We start from the raw sequence: 20,075 nt of genomic DNA, 5'->3' as shown, positions 1-20,075 counted from the left end.
AAATATGGCATTTTTTCAGTAACGAAGCAGTAGGAGTGGAAAATATGTCTTATGTCTAAAAGTATGCACTAAATCAATCCAACGTAGAGCTTAGAAATAAAGAAATTAAAAATATTACCCCAAAGGTATGCTATGAAATATCAAGCCTAACAGTATGCAACATTTCTCGAAAGGGCGAAGAAAAAATCCAAAAATATGCAGGCTCCATCTAAAACACTGTTCATCAAATTCGAAAAACAATGGTTGGTCCTAAAACTATGCAACATTTTAGAACAACAATTATGGAGGGAATGTATAGTTTTTGGCTGTTCCAAAGGTTTATGTCTCAATCTTGGTATCAAGCATTTTTCTTCCATCCCTCTTCACAATACATCTAATAATTCATTTTAAAGAAATTCAAACTAATATGCAAGCCTCAACAAACCTCTTTTTCTGCCCCCTATTTTTGTTGAGCAACTGATGGCCTCTCGGCAATTAAACTGTTTCATGGCTAGAACGTCTCTCAAACTAAAGAAAAAAAATCAAAACGAAACAAAATAAACCTAAAACCTATAAATAAAATGCAAATTTGCGATAAAAATTAATTGCGCAGTGTTGCACACACACACACCGAGTTGAGCAGAGTACAGCAGCTTGTCGCGTTTTTTGTATTGGTAGGATAATAAAATTAAAAATTGCCATACAACATTTATGCATTTAAAATATTCGTTGGCGAATGCTAGCTAGCTACTCCTTCATTTTTTTATAGTTATTGTCGTTCTAGTTGTTGTTGCTGTTGTTGTAATACACAAAAGATTTCACAGAAGACTAGCAGAGTAGAGATTGTGTTGTTGTCTTTCTGGCTAGATTCTGTTTAAACCGCGCCCTGTCATGTACTTCAGCCATGCAACGCTTCGTTAAGTTTTCTGTTTTCTGTGTGTGGTACTAGTCCGTTCGTCTGTTTACATTTATTTCGGTTTCTATTTTTTTGTATTCACAGTGTTCCATTACAAGCATTTTTTGCACTTTTTACAAACGCTGCACACATGTGTCACTGCAACTCAAAGCCATTAAAAAAACGAAAGAACCTAGGAATTTTGAAAATTTCTTTCTTTTCGGTTTTCAGTTGGAATAGAACGAATGTTCGTTCATTTATTATTGTTGTTTTCCCATAGTTAAGCTTTGTATCTTTTTGTTGTTTTTTTTTTTTTTTCATATGTATAACTCGTGCTGTGTTGGGCTGTACTTTAAGCTTGAGCTTTGCAGGCAAGGAAATCGAACAAAGGATTGACGATACATGTTAAAGAAGAGGTTCGTTGGAACGTAGTTTTTTTTTCTGAAATAAAATCATCGAAAGGTTGTTGTTTTAGAAAACGACAACCGTCGTTAACAATTATTTACAACGCAATTTAGCTGGAAAATGCAAAATTAAAATAGTGAACATGTCGCGTTTATATTAATTAACAGAGAACATCAAAAGGCAAGGGCATCGGAACAATAGTTTGTAATAAGAACACAACAGCCCTTGAGGAAACAAAGGTTTCGGGAAGACACAATCGTCTGTTTTAGATTGAAATTCTCATTAACTGTTATTTAGTATGGAGATAAACAGTTTTAAATCGGAATAGCATGTTATGTCTTAATTAGTAAAGGATATTAAAATTTTATTTATAGAATCGTTAAAGGCTAGTTAGCACATTATCTTAGAGTCATATATAAAGTGGCCTTTTAAACATTTATCTTTGGATTTTTATAGCATAGTTTTAGGCGCTCTCCACAATTTTTAAAAATATATTTTAGGATTTAGGGCACATTTTTGTGAATCAGGGCAGTGTTGTCTCACAAAAGAAAAATCTAGAGGCACGGATAAAAATAATCTCTATCCAATGTCTTTATAAGTAGCCCCATTTGCATAAAGGGAAATCTTTAGAGCACAAATTTAGTATTAAAATATAGGTCTAAAAATATGCAACAATTTATTTTATATTTTAAATCGCTTAGAAAAACATCTGACATCCAACATGTACTAACAAAAAATCGGAGCCAATTTTTAGAAGAAGAAAAAAAATGAATAAATGTCAGAAAATACGCTCTAATATTTGGAGCCTAAAAATATACAAAGTTTTTCGATGGATGTTTAAAAAACCTCTTTGAATACCCTCCACCATTTGGAACGATTTTGGCAATTTTCAAAAAAAATAAAATCCGCTAAAATTATGTTAAAATCTTAAAAATACCGTACCTAACCGTTATATTAGGGTCTATACGTCGACGTAGACCTGCATAGACAACTTTTGTTATATGCCATTTCAATATTTAAATGCGAAACTTGAAAAAAAAAAAATCGGTGAATAACGTAGCTAAAATCATTAAAATACCGAATATCGGGAGATACTATTATTTGGGGACTACACCGAAAGGTGGACCTGCACAGATAATTTTCTGTCATAGGCTGTAGTATTCATTACGAACTTCAAACACCAAATTTGAAACAATTCCGGAGAATAATGTCGCTGAAATCATCAAAATACCGAATATCGGGAGGTGCCGTTGGATGGGGGCTATATGAAGAAGTGGACCTGCACAGATAATTTTCTGTCATAAGCTGTAGTACCCATTACAAACTTCAAACACCAAATGTCGCTAAAATAATCAAACTGCAGAATATCTACAGGTACCGTTATATGGGGGTTATACGAAGTCGTGGACCTGTACAGACAATTTTCTGTCTTAGGCTATAGTGTCCATTACGAACTTCAAATATCAAATTTTAAACAATTCCGGTGAACAATGTCGCTAAAATCATCAATATACCGAATATCGGGAGGTTCCGCTATATGGGGGCAACACCAAAGTGGTCCATTCTCAATACCAAAAGTCCTGCAGACATAATATACATTTGAGAAAATTTTATCAATCTACTCCATTTCGTTCAGAGTGATTTCCATAGACCGACAGACGGATAGTCGGACGGACATTGCTAAATCGACATAAAATTTTATGCTGGTATTCCCTGCCTTACCCCCTGGTAAACATTACCATCGTTCTCCACTAATAAACAAACGTTGTTTTTTATAAAAACAACAATAAAGGGATAAAGTCTGACCATTTTGCAGCAACTGGTCAAGAATATATATTCTTTGTGGGGTCTAAAATGTATATTTCCTCCAAACTATGGGGGAAGATATAAAAATATTCATAAAATTAGTGATAACACTAAAGGCCTAAAGGTATGCAACACTCGAAAACGTTTAAAGTTAAGTTATTTTTTATTAATAAGATGAAAATTAAAACAATATAAAGGAATCCTTAAGACTATAATGTATTATCCTAATGTCGAGAGAAGAATCTAAAATATGAAATATTCAAAAATCAGGATGGATTTTATTAACACGTTTTATTGCGCATTTTAGCGGGATCAATTTTGGTAAAAATAAACAAAAATATCATGGATTAAATGTACAAAAGTACACAATAGTGTGTTGACCTAAAAGTATGCAACATTTTTTAAAAAACGTGTTAGAAACACGTCCAAAAAAATTCATATACTTACGGAAAATCGGTATAGATCTTGGTAAGAAAAGAACCTTTAATCTAAAATTTCGGCTGATTTGGTTGGCCTTCTTTCCCCAAAACCCTTAAAAATACGAAAAATCTGATTTTCAAAATTTCTCCCTACACTTTCCCAACTCCCCTCGCACCCCAGCACATTTCACTCGTAATACGTTTAATTTTATTTCTTGCAATGTGTGAACTGCAATTTGTCACTTGTGCGAAGCGTGTTATTGCTCTATGAGTTGACGGGCGCAATGATTTGTTTTCTTCCAATACGTTTTTCTGCCGTCGAATGGATTTTATTTCTCTGGTTGTTGCTGTTCTGCATCAGTGAACATTGCTGGCTGACTAGCTGTTTGTTTTGCCTGCCTGGCTGCCCGGTTGCTTGTTGTCTTCTCTGGCCAACAGTTCGCATTCACATTTTCGTTTGATTGTAAATGATTTGTTGCTGGCGTTCGTTGTCGTTGTCGTTGCCATTGCCGATGTTTTCATGTTGCAGCACGTGCAGCCGAGATAGATGTTTTGCAAACTGCACACCAAATAAACGACACTGCATTTTGCTGAACAGATGTAGAAAATTTCCTTGATTTTTATAGTTTTACACATGGAAAAAGACTCAATAAGTGAGTGAAATTAAAATAAAAAAATCGTAGAAAAACGCTTAAGAAAATGTGTAACATTTGTTGGAATTTGTTATTCCCTACTCCGCCGGGTGTTTTTATGGCCATTTATGAGTTAATGACCTTTGGTGTTACGAAAAAATTACTGTAGCTTGATTTTTTTAAACTTTTTGCCCTTTAATGCCCAAGTATTGAAGAATTTATGACTTTGGGGAAAAAACCGAACGCAAATGATATGTAACGAAAGATTTGTGATATATTACGTTGAAAGGAACAAATAAGGAAGTAGAATAGACTTTAAATTTTAATGGGAAAATTATGAGGAATTGAATTAACTATTTTTTGGGGGGAAATATTTATAATTAACGAATTTTTGCGAAGAAGCCTATGTCACCACCTCGGGCAACAACAACAAAAAAAATAATTATTTTATTGGAGCTATAATTATGAAATTAGAGCTAAAAAAGAAAAGACTTGTATCGGTGTTTTTGAAGTTTAGATCATAAATTAACCTACAGGGAGGAGGCAAGTTCCACCCTCTTCCACATTTTTGGAAATTTTCGTATTAAGATTCCTCGGAGTCCGTGCATTTTCGGCGTATAGTGTCTTCGGCAATATTGTAGAGAAAAATAGAGGAATATTTTTGTTGACAATTTTAACCCTCAAGGTTGTCAACGAAGGGGTCTGTTTGGTCCTTTTTTTAAACAGGGCGAAAATCTCCCTTTAAACGGCAACGTTGCAAGTCAAAATCTTCTACAAAATTATTTCCCAGAATATTCTTCTATAGGTCCTAGAAGGCGCCAAGAGCCTAAATTTTACATAGAAGCCAGGAATTTATTTATGTTAAAATACATATTAGGTTAAAGCCGTACTTTATGCGAGTTTTTGCAAAAATCTCCATGAAATCATCATTTTTGAAGGACGATGCCGAAGACAAAAATATTCTTCATCAAATTTTACTATAAGTCGCCAAAGAAAAGAAATCTAAATTTTCATTGGGTATGGAAAAAAATCTGCAATTACTTTCCCACGAAAGAACCGAAATATTCTGTAACTTTTTTAAACAAATTTTTCTCGAGTTGAGCCCTGAAAGTAACATAACATTTCATTTTAGGCAGAAAGAGTTAAAACAAGAAATATTCTACACAAAATTTTACTATAAATCTCAGAATAAATCAAATATCTAGGTACAATAGTTTTTATGAAAATTAGGTTCGAAATGTATATAGTAAAAGTGAAAATAATGTGTTTGCTTTTTTTACTGTTAATTTAACACGTATCCAGTACGAGTCAATATCTCTCTTTATACTTCATTTTTTGGGAAAGTGTCAAAGAAAGAATTATTCTAGATAAAATTTCATTGTGAGTCTCTGAACAATATAAATTTATATATTCAATACGAACCGTGGAAAAATAGCATCAATTTTTGTTAATAAAAAATCATTTTTTTCTGAAAAAAAATTAGCACTTTTTCTAAATTGGCCTCAAATTTTCTAAAAGCCAGCTTGTAAAAAATTCCAAATGGACCTGAACACGAAGAATTTTGTAAATCTGTTATATTTTTCCAACTATTGTCCCCCTCTTCCAATATCTAATAAATATATTGCATTAATTTTCATCTTTTTCGTGTTCTAATCTCTATTTATTTCCCAAAATAATCTCTGTATTGATAACAAACTACACCCTGGAGGATTATAAAGACGCTCACACTTCCTTGAATCTCAGGGCAGTATATCAAAATAATCTCCCCCTCTTCCCCCTTGAAACAATAACTAAAGTTAAAAGAAAAGCCATGTTACACAACACAAGGTGATGACCCAGTTTAGTTCATAATCTGCTATGCAATTAAAGGTCTCTTGAATGGAGTTTCACCTCCACCCCTCTGAAAGTCGAAAAAAGAAATTCATGACAAAAACAAATAACATTTGGTCAACATCCTTATGTTTATTAACCATGGCTGGACTATGGCCATCCAGCGAGTTCATAACAATGAGACCACAACATTGACCTCAACATCGAGAGGCTGCAGCAGGGGTGTTTTTGTTTCTCTCTGGCTTTTTGTTGCGAAAATGTCATAAATTATTTTCATGACTTTGGCCAGGAATAGGGGCGCAAAAATGTTCATATTCTGCTAACATAATAATAATCACTTTACTTGTTGTAGTCGTTGCTGGCTATGTTTGTAACAATGCCCAAATAATTATATTTCATAAATGTTGTTACAGTTTTTCCGCTCATCTTCATTTTGAATCGGGGAGAAAACACTTGTGTCCTGGCCATTCTTTTCTCTGAGTAGGGGAGGGGATGGAGAGTGCGTAATGTTTAATGCTATTATTAAAATATATGTATATGTGTGTTGGTGTGCATTTGCTTGTAAATAATTTGTTCTATTTTTCCCTGGGTGACATTTATGATAATTTATGGGAATAGTTTTTTTTTCTCTCTCGATGCCAGGGATGTGAATAGAAAATAATAACAGATTTGTTAACGCTTCAATAGTTGCAATGACCATTCGAATTGGATTATGAAAATGCAGGGGCATTAAAAACAAGTGGGGAGCCATTTTGAAAATATTTAAGGGTCACTTTTGATAGCATTTCACATATTGTTATTAATTTTTTGTTATATTTTACTAATTTCTTGTTTAAATTTTTTCCTCTTCCAGGAACAAAGCTTTACATGGCCCGCTGTTGTAACTGTCTTTGTGTTTGCCATGGGTTGTGGTTTTCTTGTGGCCCGATGAGTTTTGGCTTATGAATAGAAAAAAGGCCAAGCTAAATAAAAGTGGGAACAATTCATTATACAAAAACACAACAACAACAACAAAACTGCACAGCAACAACAACAACGAATTTATTTTTCTTAGCAAAAAAATAAACAAAACAAAATACAAAAGTTAAAACAACTCGTCTAGTTCATTGTTTGTGAGTCAAAATACCATATGGTGAAGGAGAAGCAGGAGGAGAATGAAGAGGAGTAACATCCGTGGAAGCAGGCGGAAAACAGAAGCTGACGGTGGGTGCAACGAAGCACAAATTGAGGTAGTTTATAGTCCTCTGGAACTCAGAGGACACACTAAACCCACACATATATACAAACACACACAAACATAAACTCCCCCCAAAGGGCAGGGAAAGGGGGTTTGTCCTTTTTTTGTCCCAAAACAGAAACAAGGCAAAACATTTCTCAAAGAAAAGTCACATTAAACAAACCATAAAAAAACAAAACAATTTAGACTGGCAGCAAACAAAACAAGACAATTTAAAAAATAACAACAAAACAAAAAAAATATTTTTTATACAAATCAAAAATATACACAAATAGAACTGAGATTTTTGGAAAAAACTTTACAAAAATACAAATATTTTAAGAGAATCGCATTTTTTTGAAGAATTTTTCTGCTAATATTATAACAAAAATAGAAATATATTTTTGGCTACATATTTACAGACAAAAAATCAAGCTTCTATATAAAATTTAATTTGCTGTTACAAAGAAATCGTAAAAAAATACACAGAAAAATATTTGTCTAAGCCTATCTTAATACTTAAACTTTTTTATACATAGATATATGCTTACCATACATACACATACATACTAAATACAATCTACTGCCTTTTTATCTACAGTATTTTTCTTATTTTAAAACAAAATAATCCATTTCGATGTCTGCAAAAGTATTGAAAAACAACATTTCAAAGATTTAAAAAAAATTAAACAAATTTGAAAATATTTAACATTATTTTGAAAAATTCATGTGGGAAATTAAAAAAAAATTAATATAAAAAAAAATTAAAATCCAAATGAAGATACCAAAAACCAAAAAAAAAAGAATAAATTTAACACAATTTTGGAATGACTCACAAATCTTGGAAAAAATACCAAACATTAAAATAAAAAATTTAAAAAGAAAAATACAAAACTAAGCATAATTTTTGTTTTTGAATATTTGAGATAATTTGAAACATAATTTTGCAAAAACACATAATTTTCATTGAATTAATAAAATATGTTTATATTTAACTAAAAAAAAGCAACACAAAATTTATAAATGAAAAAAAAATGAAAAATGCAAAACTAAATTTTATTTTTTTATTGATATTTTTTTCATTATTTAAAATTCTTAATAGACAATATTCCGTTTTGTTTCATAAAAAACAAATGCTTCAATGCTACAAAATCTTAAAAAATAAAACTTTTGATCATTTTTTAACAAAAAGGGCATAGTCTCATGAAAAAAATATTTAAAGGAAAATAAAATAAGCTTAAATCTTCATTTTTTTATTTATTTATAAAATATTGTATATATAACAGAGAAAAAAGAATTTTTCCTGCTAAACATTTTCGTTTTTTTTTGCTAATCTTGTTTTATTTAACGTTTTAAAGAAAAATATTTTTTATCTACAAAAAAATTAATTAAAATATTTTTTTATAATTTGTTTCTACATTTGTGTGAAAAAATGTGTTTAATATTTTGAATTGTTTTTTTTTTTCAAATATGTGCTTAGTTTTGTATATATTTTCAGGATTTTATAATGAAACAAATTTTCGTTAAAATTTTAAATCTAACTGATTAAATAAATATTTGTTTACATAAAAAAATATTTTTCTATAAAAAAATTATTTTTTTATAAAAAAGTTGTATATTTTTTAATAAACAAATGATTTTTTTAATTAAAAAAAACGTATATTTTTTATAAGAAATATATCCTTTTATTTAAAAAATATTTTTGTTATAAAAAATATATGTTTAAAATATTTTTTTCATGCATATATTTTTTATATATACATATATATACATATTTTTTTAAAAAAAGTATACTGTTTTCATAAAAAAATATTTTTTTTGATCTACAGATATTTCAAAATTAAGAAATAATAAAATTAATAAAATTTTTAAAATATATTTTAAAATTATAAAAAAAATAAAAAATATATATTTTCTAAAAAAATATATGTTTTTAATATAAAAATATATTTTTATAAAAAAGATAATAGTTATTAACAAAATTTTTTTTTATTAAAACAATATTTTTATCAAAACAATATATTTTTTATTTAAAAAATAGCATTTTTTATTATAAAAAATACGTTGTTTTCATATTTTTTTATTTTTAAATGTTCTTCCAAGAAAAAAAAACAATTATTTTTATGATTTTTTTTTTTCAATACTTTTGTAGACCTTTTTTAAAAAAAATATATATAAATATCTATTATTCTTATTTCATATGTAATTGTTTCCATTCGGTTTAAGGTGCTTACAAATGTTCTTAGCTTATAAACAGAAACAAAAAAATACTTAAGTAAACATACATATACTTATCTACAAGAAACAACAAAAACATTAAAAAAACGATCCATGTCTTCTTTGGTAATTTAAATTACATTTTTCTTAATTTTAATATTTTTATTTGTATTTTATTAAAAACAAAATGAATATCTTAATGGATGTATATATAAAATTCCTTGTGATTTTTTATTTGTTTGATTTGTCAATTTTGCAGTTTTGTGTTAGTGAAATTGTATAGTTTTTTTTTTTTTTTGTTAAAATATAATATAATACATAGATTTAAGCTTAATGAAAAAACCTTTGAAATCAGTTAAAAAAATAAAACAAGTTTTCAAATTGGTCTCATATTTTGTATAATAATATTTTCTTTCCGAAAAGCCTTAAAAAATTTAAGCAAATGTTTTAAATTGTAAATATTTAAAAAGAGAGTTAAATTAAAAAAAAAAAATAAATAGCCAATAGTAATGATCTCAATGTTTAGCAGTCATTTGTTAAAGAAAAAATTAAATTTAAAATTAACACAATTCCAAAAAAACATAGTGAAATTATTAAAAAAAAATAAAACACAGAAAACGATCTCCTAAACCAAAGTATTTTTTTTTTTCTTTTTTTACTTTCATTGCCAACACCAAGTTTGTTTTTGCCTGTTTTTTTTTTTTATAGCCAATATCTTTTTTGTTTTTTTTTTTAGTTTTCTTATTTAAGTTTCCTGTTTTACAAGCAAAAAGTTGTTGTGTTATATATTTTGTTGTTTACAAATGTAATGAAAACAAAACATGATTTCTGTTTAAAAATTTAAAACATTTGCTTGAATTAAACAAAAAAATACATCAATTAAAATAAAAAAATTTAAAAAAATATATATTTTATATTAAAAAAAAAAACAATTCCCAAATACAAAGTGATCTCATGTCATATAATTTTTTTTAAATAAATATTTAAGGAAAATATATTTTTGTTTTGCAAATTAAGAAAAAATACGCCAAGCGTTATTTTTTAAAAACAAAAAAATATGAATATTCTTAAAAAATATTTGCACAATTTCTTGTCATTAGACAGTTTTGTTTAGTTGTAATTTTTCTTTGGTTATATTTTTGTAAATTTTATTTAGTTTTTAATTTTTAAAAAAAATTGAAAGTTTTTATTGTAAATAGTTCAATTTAAAAAAAAAAAAAAAACATTTTTCCAATATTCAATGCTTGGAAATGCTATTGGAACTTGTTTTAAAATTTATTACAAATATAAGTTTTAATAATATTTTCAATAACTTGCTGAGATTTTTTTTTTAAACCACCACCTCCACCTTTCCATTTCCATTCACACAAAATAGTACAATTTCTGTTTCTTTTACAAAACATTCATTCACACCATTCATTCATTTTTACATTTTTTAATTCATTTAAACATTTCCATTAATTTTAAACATTAATTAAATACAACAACAACAAACAAAAAATTGTAAATTTCAAAAATAATGAACTAAAAACTAAAGTTGCCATTCAGAGCACAAATACAAAGTTCCTGAATTCGAATTAAATCAAGAAAAAAAAACAACAACAATACAAGAAATAAATAAATTGAAAAATAAGAAGAAAAGAAAAAAACTTGAAATTTAGTTCATTAGTTTTTGCTTGGTAGTTTTCACAATGATCTCGGATTTTGAAGTTTTGTAATGCTTAGATTTATTTTCAGGGGAAGAAAATCGCATTTCTTCTTTGCCAAGGGAAATAAATCCATAAGCGTTTAACAACAAAAATTGCAGTTACTAGAGTAATAATTTTTTTAAATAACCATTTAAAGTTAAACACATAATTTTGGGCCCCAAAATGTTTTCATTTTACATTAATTACATTTAAACACAAAAAAGTCATAGTTTGTCCAATGCAAATTTTCTTAATATTAAGTTGTAAATAAAAAAAGAAAAATAAGAAATCCATGCCACCCGCCATTTTCATGAATTTGTATTTTTTTTTTTTTTCAACTTTTGTAATTTGCTGCCAATTTAAATTTATTTTTTTAGCTTAATTTGCTTTGTATTTTTTTTCTTAGTTGTAATTTCCAAAAAAAAATAAATATAAAATAGCAAATTTATGCTTAAATTAAATTTAAGTCTTTTACTTATTATATATAAAAACAAAAACAAAATATTTCACTCCATGTTACATATCTTCAATATTATTTGTATTATTCATAAATAAAAACATATTTTTTCTCTCTGTGTATATTTGTAATTTTCTTGTGTGTATGTTACGTTTTTTCGCTTATTTTAAATAAAAACATTCAATTTTGTAAATCAATATTTTTTGTATTTTTAATTATTAAATATTAGTTTTTTTTTATTGTCTCATATATGATGTATTTGCTATATATATATATATATATAGAAAAATAAAAAACATTTATGTGTATATACGTATTCTTTGTATGTATACATATTCATCATTTTTTATGATCTCATCAATGTTCATATGATTAAAATAAAATTAAATATTATTATACATTTATGAAATATAAAATAAAAAAACAGAAATGAAATTATAAATCAATAAACGTTTTTTATAAGCATTTTTTGTGAAAGAAAAAATAAAGTAAAATGTGTATTTTTATTTTGGAATGGGTCAGGGATTTTTCTTCTATTCCGGGAAGAAAAGTAGTCGAAGTAGGAATTCGGAGATATAAGTCCTTACCCATAAAGAAAAAAATACAGAAACTGTTGAAGTTAAGGTGACAGCCCCTGGCGGAAGCGTAATTTTGAGTAGATACGCTACATAAAACTGGCTACACAGTCGTGACCCTTAGGCTAGAGTAGCTCGCCGGGGTCCAAAGGTTCGTAGAGAAATTTATTTATTTTGAGTCAGAAAGAGAAAGACAGTTGTTTCCGTTTGATAATACGCTTTATTGTTGTGGTAATATGGACATGACTTCGTAATATATGCCAATTAAATGAGGTAGGATACTAACCTTCGGTCCGAAATTTAGCAATGGTTTTTCGACTTGAGGCCTGGATAAGTACTCAAGACACGGGGAGACAGGGAATCAGGAGGTTAGTCCTCAGGATTCGGGTTGGTTTATGCAAGACTAGCGGATTCTACGCGAGAGACCTTGATGAGTACTCAAGCATGTCCTATAAGGGAGTGTAAGGCTAATTCTTCAGGAGATCTTATCCGTTCTTCTTGATCTATAAGGATATTCAAGACTACGTCTGCGAGAGGCCTTAATAAGAGATCAAGCTTGATCTACAAGGATATGCGAAAATACGGCTGCAAGAGACCTTTATAAATACTGCAAGCCTTAATAAATACCTTAATAAGAACGCAAGCAGGATCTACAAGTATTTTACTGCGGGAATTCAAGGATTCAGGACAATAGATCTGTATAGTACTCTAACGAAGAATATCCAAGATTAAATTTGCTTTACTCGCTTACCGTCGAACGATGTTCACTGTTTGCCTAGATATGGAAGGCTACGTCTGCGAGAGGCCTTAATAAGTACTCAAGCTTGATCTACAAGAATATGCGAAAATACGACTGCAAGAAGCCATTAAAGGGTGCTCCAAAAATTGTATCAGAATATGCAAGGCTACGTGTGCGAGATACCTTAATAAGTACTCAACCAGGATCTACAAGGATTTTACTACGGGAATTCAAGGATTCAGGACTTAGAGACCTGGATAAGTACTTTAAGGAGGAATGTCCAAGATTATTTTAGCTGTATCACTTACCATCGATCGATGTTCACTCTTCGCCTAGATATGCTAGGATACGACTTCGAGAGAGATTAATTTAACTTTAGTCACTTAGTCGATCGATGTTCACTTTTCGCCTCGTATTTCACTGACTGTCCCGATTTTGCCATCGTCCATCCTTTTATGCTTGGCTGCACTACGTGCTCACGGTGAAGTAATAGAACTAATTTTCCAAAATTCGGTTGTCACAACGGTATCATTATATGTGCTCATCACCGCCACTGGCAATGATGAGTTGATGCTAGTTTCTTATGATCCGAGCAATAATCTTAATAAAGTAATTCGTGTAGGCAAAATGACTTGAAGGATTTTTGCCGCCACACCGGATGTTTAAGTAGAATTGGCAAAGCATCCAGAAAGCCTACGTTCGCTTAGGAAGATCGTAGAGAGAAAACCTACCTAGTCTGAAGTTTTTATTTTTGATAGCGATGATCCACGGGCAATATTTTACACCAGTAGCATATTCTGGCTCCAATTTGTAGAAATCGCCAAATTCTTCGCGAGTGCTATGATCAGCAATGTTATTCCACAAGTATTATTTGTTTTTTACCAGTCCTCCACTTGCTCATGTATATATCTAATAATAAAAAATAAATGTATGTTTACTGATACAAAAACATAATTAATAAAGTTTTAATGAACTTCTCTCTCTGATTGCAATAATAGAATGGCAAATTAAGCAAGCTCTTCTACCAAATACTACTACTCAAATACTACTTTTTTTCTTGCACTTATGCTTTTTCTTATTACAATAATGATTTACACTCTCAATTTATATTTCTTTCAATGATCGCCACTCTCTTTCTTTCTCTCTCTATCTCCATTGTGGGATTGTTGCTATACTTGCTCTATTCATATTTATGCAAGTGACAACGGTATTGCTAACTAATACCGGCATAAAAAGAAAAAGAGAGTAACAAATGGCGAAGTATAACAAACAACAAAATGTTTCTGTGGGGTATGTTCAGTCAAATCTACAGTGATGCTGCTGTAGCGTTTCTACAATTTCTCTAAAGACGGTATCTGCAACAAAATTAACTTCTTTATAATCGAAATTTACAGTTACCATTGTATTTATTAGTATTGAAAACATATTTTATTTTAATAATTTAAAATTAACAAAAAAAAAAATAACTCTTCTTCCTTTTTTAAAGTTTATAACTTTCCTTTGTATTAAAAAAATAAATATTTTTTCAATACTCCAAATTAAGCAGATTTATAAAACACAATTGCCATTTAAAACGCCTCTCCTCGCATGCAGAATCAATAAAACAATGCAACATATTTGATAATTTTTTAATCGGCTTAAAATATCAAAACTAATTATTTAGCGCAATGGCAACACTGTATAAGCTGTTGCAAATTAAAACATCAGCGTCATCTATGTGTGGTGGCGAGAAAGAGTTATTCTTTTGTTCGGCGTAATTACCTGAATTTATGGCGGCACAAAAAGCGATTATTTGCAACTGTCAACATTTTTACACTCAAAACTCACTCTCCCAAAAAGACATACAACGAAAAACTATGAAAATGTTTATTCAAATTATCATTAAAATAATTTATGGATTCAAGATTTAAAACCATGGCAACAAGGCAAATATTTTGTGGTTAAAACAATTTGCAAAACATAGAACCCTTTAAATTCTGCCATGAAGTATGCAGAGATTTTTACAGCCACTAAAAATCGGTCATAATTTATTTATATTTTTTTCTGTAGTCCATTTTCATATTCCTCGGAAAATATGGCTCCTTACACCTAAAAGTATGCTTTATTTTTCTCCTTTACATTTCCATTATTTGAACTTTTAAAATAATGCCATAAACCATGCTTTATTATCTCCTTCCTTATTATTCAAAACTATTCATGTTTGCTGCTGCGCTAGTTTATGATAATTACTTTTCTTCGCGGTTTTTTGGCTTGAGTTGCATACTTCTGGGGGAGGGCCGGGAATTTGAGGTGGGCCCACTTTTGGCGACAATGCCACAAATAGAGATGAGTTGTTAATTGCATTCGAAACCTCATTATGTTGCACAATATGTGACTGTGAAATTTATGATAATTATTTAATGTAAATTACATGGTTTGAGGTTAGTTGTAATTCCTAGATGTATATTCAAGAAGAGAAAGAGAGGGAGAGAGAAAAGGAGATAGAAAAAAAAACACATTTTAAGAGGATTACAGTTTTGGTGAATGTTACAAATTACAAAATTAAATTAAATTGCCTGAAATGCCAATAATTTAATAATACCTTAAACTTTTTTCGATGTGAGAGAAAATCACAGGTATTAGAGAGGTGAAAACTCCCAGCCATGTAATTGATTATTCTATTAATTGTGTTTATTTTTGGCGCCAATTTTCCAACACATATTGGTGTAAGCCATAATTATGTTGCAAATATTCCCACAGATTACTTTTGGCCCAACCCTTTTTGAGCTGGCAAATTATTACCTTTGGCCCAAAACATATGCAGCCCATTGTGGTATACCCAAAATCCAACCCTCTACCGGGGAGGAATTTTCATGAAATTTAAAACTTTAATTTAATTTTCATTTAAATATTTAGACGAAGAAAGACGAAAAAACTCAACACCCCCTACTGTTTTGACAGCTAAACTGCAATTTCAGTGACACATGTCTCGGCAGGAGAAAACTTGCATAGCTGCAAGGACAACACACGCACTCTCTCACACTCTCGCTAATAACACCCGCCACGATTTGACATACCATGCCAATGCATGTCAATTTTGTGTTATCTACTCGGCTGGCTGACTGGCTGGCATTGAGAAGCGTGTTAAAAGAAAACCTCACGGGCATTTTTAACGCCATTTACAAAGCAAAGAGAGTTGGGCGAAATGTGTGTGTGTGGCTGGCCACTTTTGCCCTAACGGTGTTCAAATTATCAACAACAAAAACCTCATCACAGGACAACGAAATCTCAACTGCTGTGACACTTATGTGAGTGTGTCTAAGAAGTCACGTGACTTCTTTTAAATACCGACCATGACTCTGTCATTCCGAATCAAAATCACAAAAAATTACATGTTATCATTTTGGAAAAATCATAATTGACAATTTAACTGACGCATGTTTGGTTTTTAGTTTTGAGAAAAAAAAAAACGAAAATGAAATCGAAAATCGAATCAAATAACTGTAATTAGATTCGAAAATGGGAACGGATGTTGTTGTGGGAATATGGAATAAAAAACAACTTCCGAGTTCGAGACATGGAATTATGTTATTTTCTAAAAAAAAATCTAGAAAAGTTATATCTTCAAAATACTTCAACGTTTGCTAATTACTTATTTATTATTCAAGATGAGTATAACCTCCATATTATGTATGCTACAGGGTATACAAAAAAGTAAGCAAAGGCTGGACATATATCCATTTATTTTACTCAAAGAGTGTCACACCATAAAACAGGACTTTTCCATATTCTTCTCCACATTGGGCCAAATTCTCGCGTCGAAAATCTTCTCTTAGGCTATAATTAACTTGGGAAGTGACAAATGTTCAGTTTCGATACCTCTAAGTATTTGTGCAATATTTGAATGCTTGAGCGATATTTTGAGAATTTAGCTCAAGTATGAAATTTACAGAGATATTGAATATATTCTGATAAGACAATTCTCCACTAATAAACAAACGTTGTTTTTATAAAAACAACAATAAAGGGATTAAGCCTGGCCAATTTGCAACAACATAGAAAGTTTTAGCTCAAAAATGATAAATTCTTGGTTGGGAAATTTTCAAAATGGTTTCATGCATTTAAGCCCTCAAAAATATGAGGGCTTTAGAATCAATTGAGCCCATTAGGCATTTAAACCCGTGTATTGCATTGTTTTAAAAACTAGCTTTAATATTTTTAAATCTTAAAAATTAAAATCTTTTCACTCCTACCTCGTTTAATTTGCATATCTCTTAAGAAACCCATCCGACTAGAATCGCTTACCGAGAAAAAAAACAAGAAAATTATTATATCCGAATTAATTAAAAGCTCTTTTAATAAACAAAACAAAACTACTTTATGATAGCTTTTAGCTTCCACACACACACACACACAATAACGCACATCGGCAGTCTTGGTCTTACAAACATTCCTACTTACAACTTGAGTGAGGAACTGCACCTCATACCGGGCTAAAACCGAGCTGCATAAACACATAAATTCATTTAACAGCAGATGTACAAAGATTCCAGTAAGAAAAAAATAAATAAATGAAGCACAGATAAATTTAATTAAATGTTACAGATACACAACGACACACTAATACTCACACTCGCGTACTCATCTATGTACTCGTAACACCCAAGCACTTGTTACTGGCATTCCCTTCTCAGCTACGGGGAGAAAGAGAGTGAGAATTTTACGAGTGATACAGTCAAAACAAAACTCCTACAGGTTTTTCGAAGAAAACAAATACTTGGCCTCAAGTGGAAAAAGTGTCATTTAGAAAAGGGTTTGAAATAAATGTCAGTCTTTTTTAGAGTAGGGATGGAAAACTTGGACGGCCTAAAGTGGGTAGCACATGACAAAAAGCAAATTTTCTTATAATAAATTTAAAAAAAAAAATAAAAAATATTAAATCAGGGAATATCTTCACATACAGGTTATATCAAAACCTGGATATATGTTATCTTTGTTCTTCAAACCTTATCAACAGTTCCTTCAGAGAAGTCCTATATATATATGTTTCAATTCCAAATTGGTCGTATATTCCAACTGGGTATGAAATGCATCTAACTAAAACAAGAGTACATTGCTAAAAGGTATACATCTTTTGCATAAATATTTAAATTACATGCATTCTCTCTCACACACACACACACTTACTCACCCATACATTTACAACATATTTACTACAAGAATCTCTTAATTTTGTTGTTGTCTTTTGTAATACTTTTTGGTGTAAAAACAAGTATATTTGTATGTTCCCTTGTAATGCAACATGTTTGTAAAATGTTATCTTAACTATGTGTACGTGTTTGTATGTCGGTATATTTGTTAAATTATAAAATCTTCTATTTCGGTTCATCGGCATGTTGACAAAAACGAAGCGAAGCAAAGTAATGTTTTATGTTACGGAATGCTTAAAGCAGAAAAATGCATTAAAAATTCATCAGACAAGGATGCAAGGATAAGAGAAAAGGAATGCAATGAAGTGAATTTGTTCTGTTCAAAGAAAAATGGAACGAGATTGACGCTATTTTACATAGAAAGCAAATAGGGGAAACAAGTTGATCTGAGACCTCTTGAAAGTCCTTCGTCTTTAAAAAAAAAACTTTAGATGATCTTGGTCCACATTAAGCCTCCGTCCGAACTTCTGTCTACAAATTATCTTTAAAAGGTATTCAACCTAAAAAAATGTTCTTGAAGTAAGTACATTTTATGCCCAGCAATTACCTACAAAAAACATCCAATCCAATCCAGTAAAAATTTCGTTATATTTTCAGAACACTAGGGGTGAGTTTGTTTTTAAACTCACTATACTTTATTTTTTCTTTTTTGTTTTCTTAGGAACCATTTTTTTGCTTACTGGTAATGCCTATAGTATGTAGTTGTCATTATTTTTGGGATGCTGTCATTGCAGAGGGTTGTTATTACCAGTAATGCTGCAAATCGTACATGCGCTTACGAACGTTTTGCTGGGTTTAACAGTTTTGGACCTATGGTCCAAAAGAGTGCATCTGGAAACTTCACCATCTGTAGGAAGTCGTTGCTGTATAGAAGCTCTTCAAAGGAGTCTGTACATGAATATCTCAAAAAAAAAATTACGAGGGCTTATGTCTGGAGAGATCCCTAGTTCTTAGTTCAATTCTTTTGTCCATATAAGTCCTCTGGGAGTTCCTCTCCGTTCATTAATGAGCCGTAGATGGAATTCTCCAATAACTATACCATAAAAAACTATACCATATACCACCATAGTATGGAGGGTATATTAAGTTTGTCATTCCGTTTGTAACACCTCGAAATATACATTTTAGACCCCACAAAGTATATATATTCTTGATCAGCATAAAATTCTATGTCGATTTATCAATGTCCGTCCGTCTATCCGTCTGTCCGTCTGTGGAGATCACTCTAGCTTCCGAACAAAATGAAGTAGGTTGATAAAATTTTACTCAAATGTGTATTATGTCTGCAGGACTTTTGGTATTGAAAATGGGCCATATAGGTCCACGTCTTCGGATAGCTCCCATATAAATGTACCTCCCGATATTCGGTATTTTTATGATTTTAGCTACATTATTTACCGGAATTGTTTCAAATTTGGTATTTAAAGTTTTTAATAGATACTACAGCATAAAACAGAAAATGGGCAATGTAGGTCCACGTCTTCGTATAGCCCCCATGTAACGGTACCCCCCGATATTCGGTATTTTTATCATTTTAGCCACATTATTTACCGAAATTGCTTCAATTTTGGTATTTGAAGTTCGTAATGGATACTACATCCTAAGACAGAAAATAAGCCATGTAGGTCTACGTCTTCGTATAGCCCCCATATAACGGTACCCCCCAATATTCAGTATTTTGATGATTTTAACGACATTATTTACCGGAACTATTTCAAATTTAGTATTTGAAGTTCGTAACGGATGCTACAGCCTATCACAGAAAATTGTCTGTGCAGGACCACGCCTTCGTATAGCCCCCATATAACGGTACCCCCGATCTTCGGTATTTTTATGATTTTAGCGAACCTATTTACCGGAATTGTTTCAAATTTCGCATTTGAAGTTCGTAAGGAATACTACAGCCTATGACAGAAAACTGTCTGTGCAGGTCCACGTCTTCGTATAGCCCCCATATAACGGTACACCCCGATATTCGGTATTTTGATGATTTTAGCGACATTATTTATCGGAATTGTTTAAAATTTC

At 30.5% G+C, this 20,075-nt stretch overlaps 1 protein-coding gene across 1 annotated transcript in view; it reads left to right on the top strand.

Moving 5' to 3' along the window:
* Positions 1-7,847, top strand: part of LOC101894748 (cell death protein hid) — a 37,854-nt gene extending 30,007 nt beyond the window's left edge. The window contains exon 4 of the mRNA XM_005180472.4: positions 6,820-7,847. Within this exon, the coding sequence (XP_005180529.1) occupies positions 6,820-6,897 (78 nt within the window). The 3' untranslated portion in view covers positions 6,898-7,847. The remainder of the gene's footprint in view (positions 1-6,819) is intronic.
* The last annotated feature ends 12,228 nt before the right edge of the window (positions 7,848-20,075 follow it).

Source organism: Musca domestica, unplaced genomic scaffold, assembly GCF_030504385.1.
Source record: "Musca domestica strain aabys unplaced genomic scaffold, Musca_domestica.polishedcontigs.V.1.1 27, whole genome shotgun sequence".
Taxonomy (NCBI): Eukaryota; Metazoa; Arthropoda; class Insecta; order Diptera; family Muscidae; genus Musca; species Musca domestica.
The sequence above is the reverse complement of the archived record's forward strand: the minus strand, read 5'-3'. Positions and strand labels throughout refer to the sequence as shown.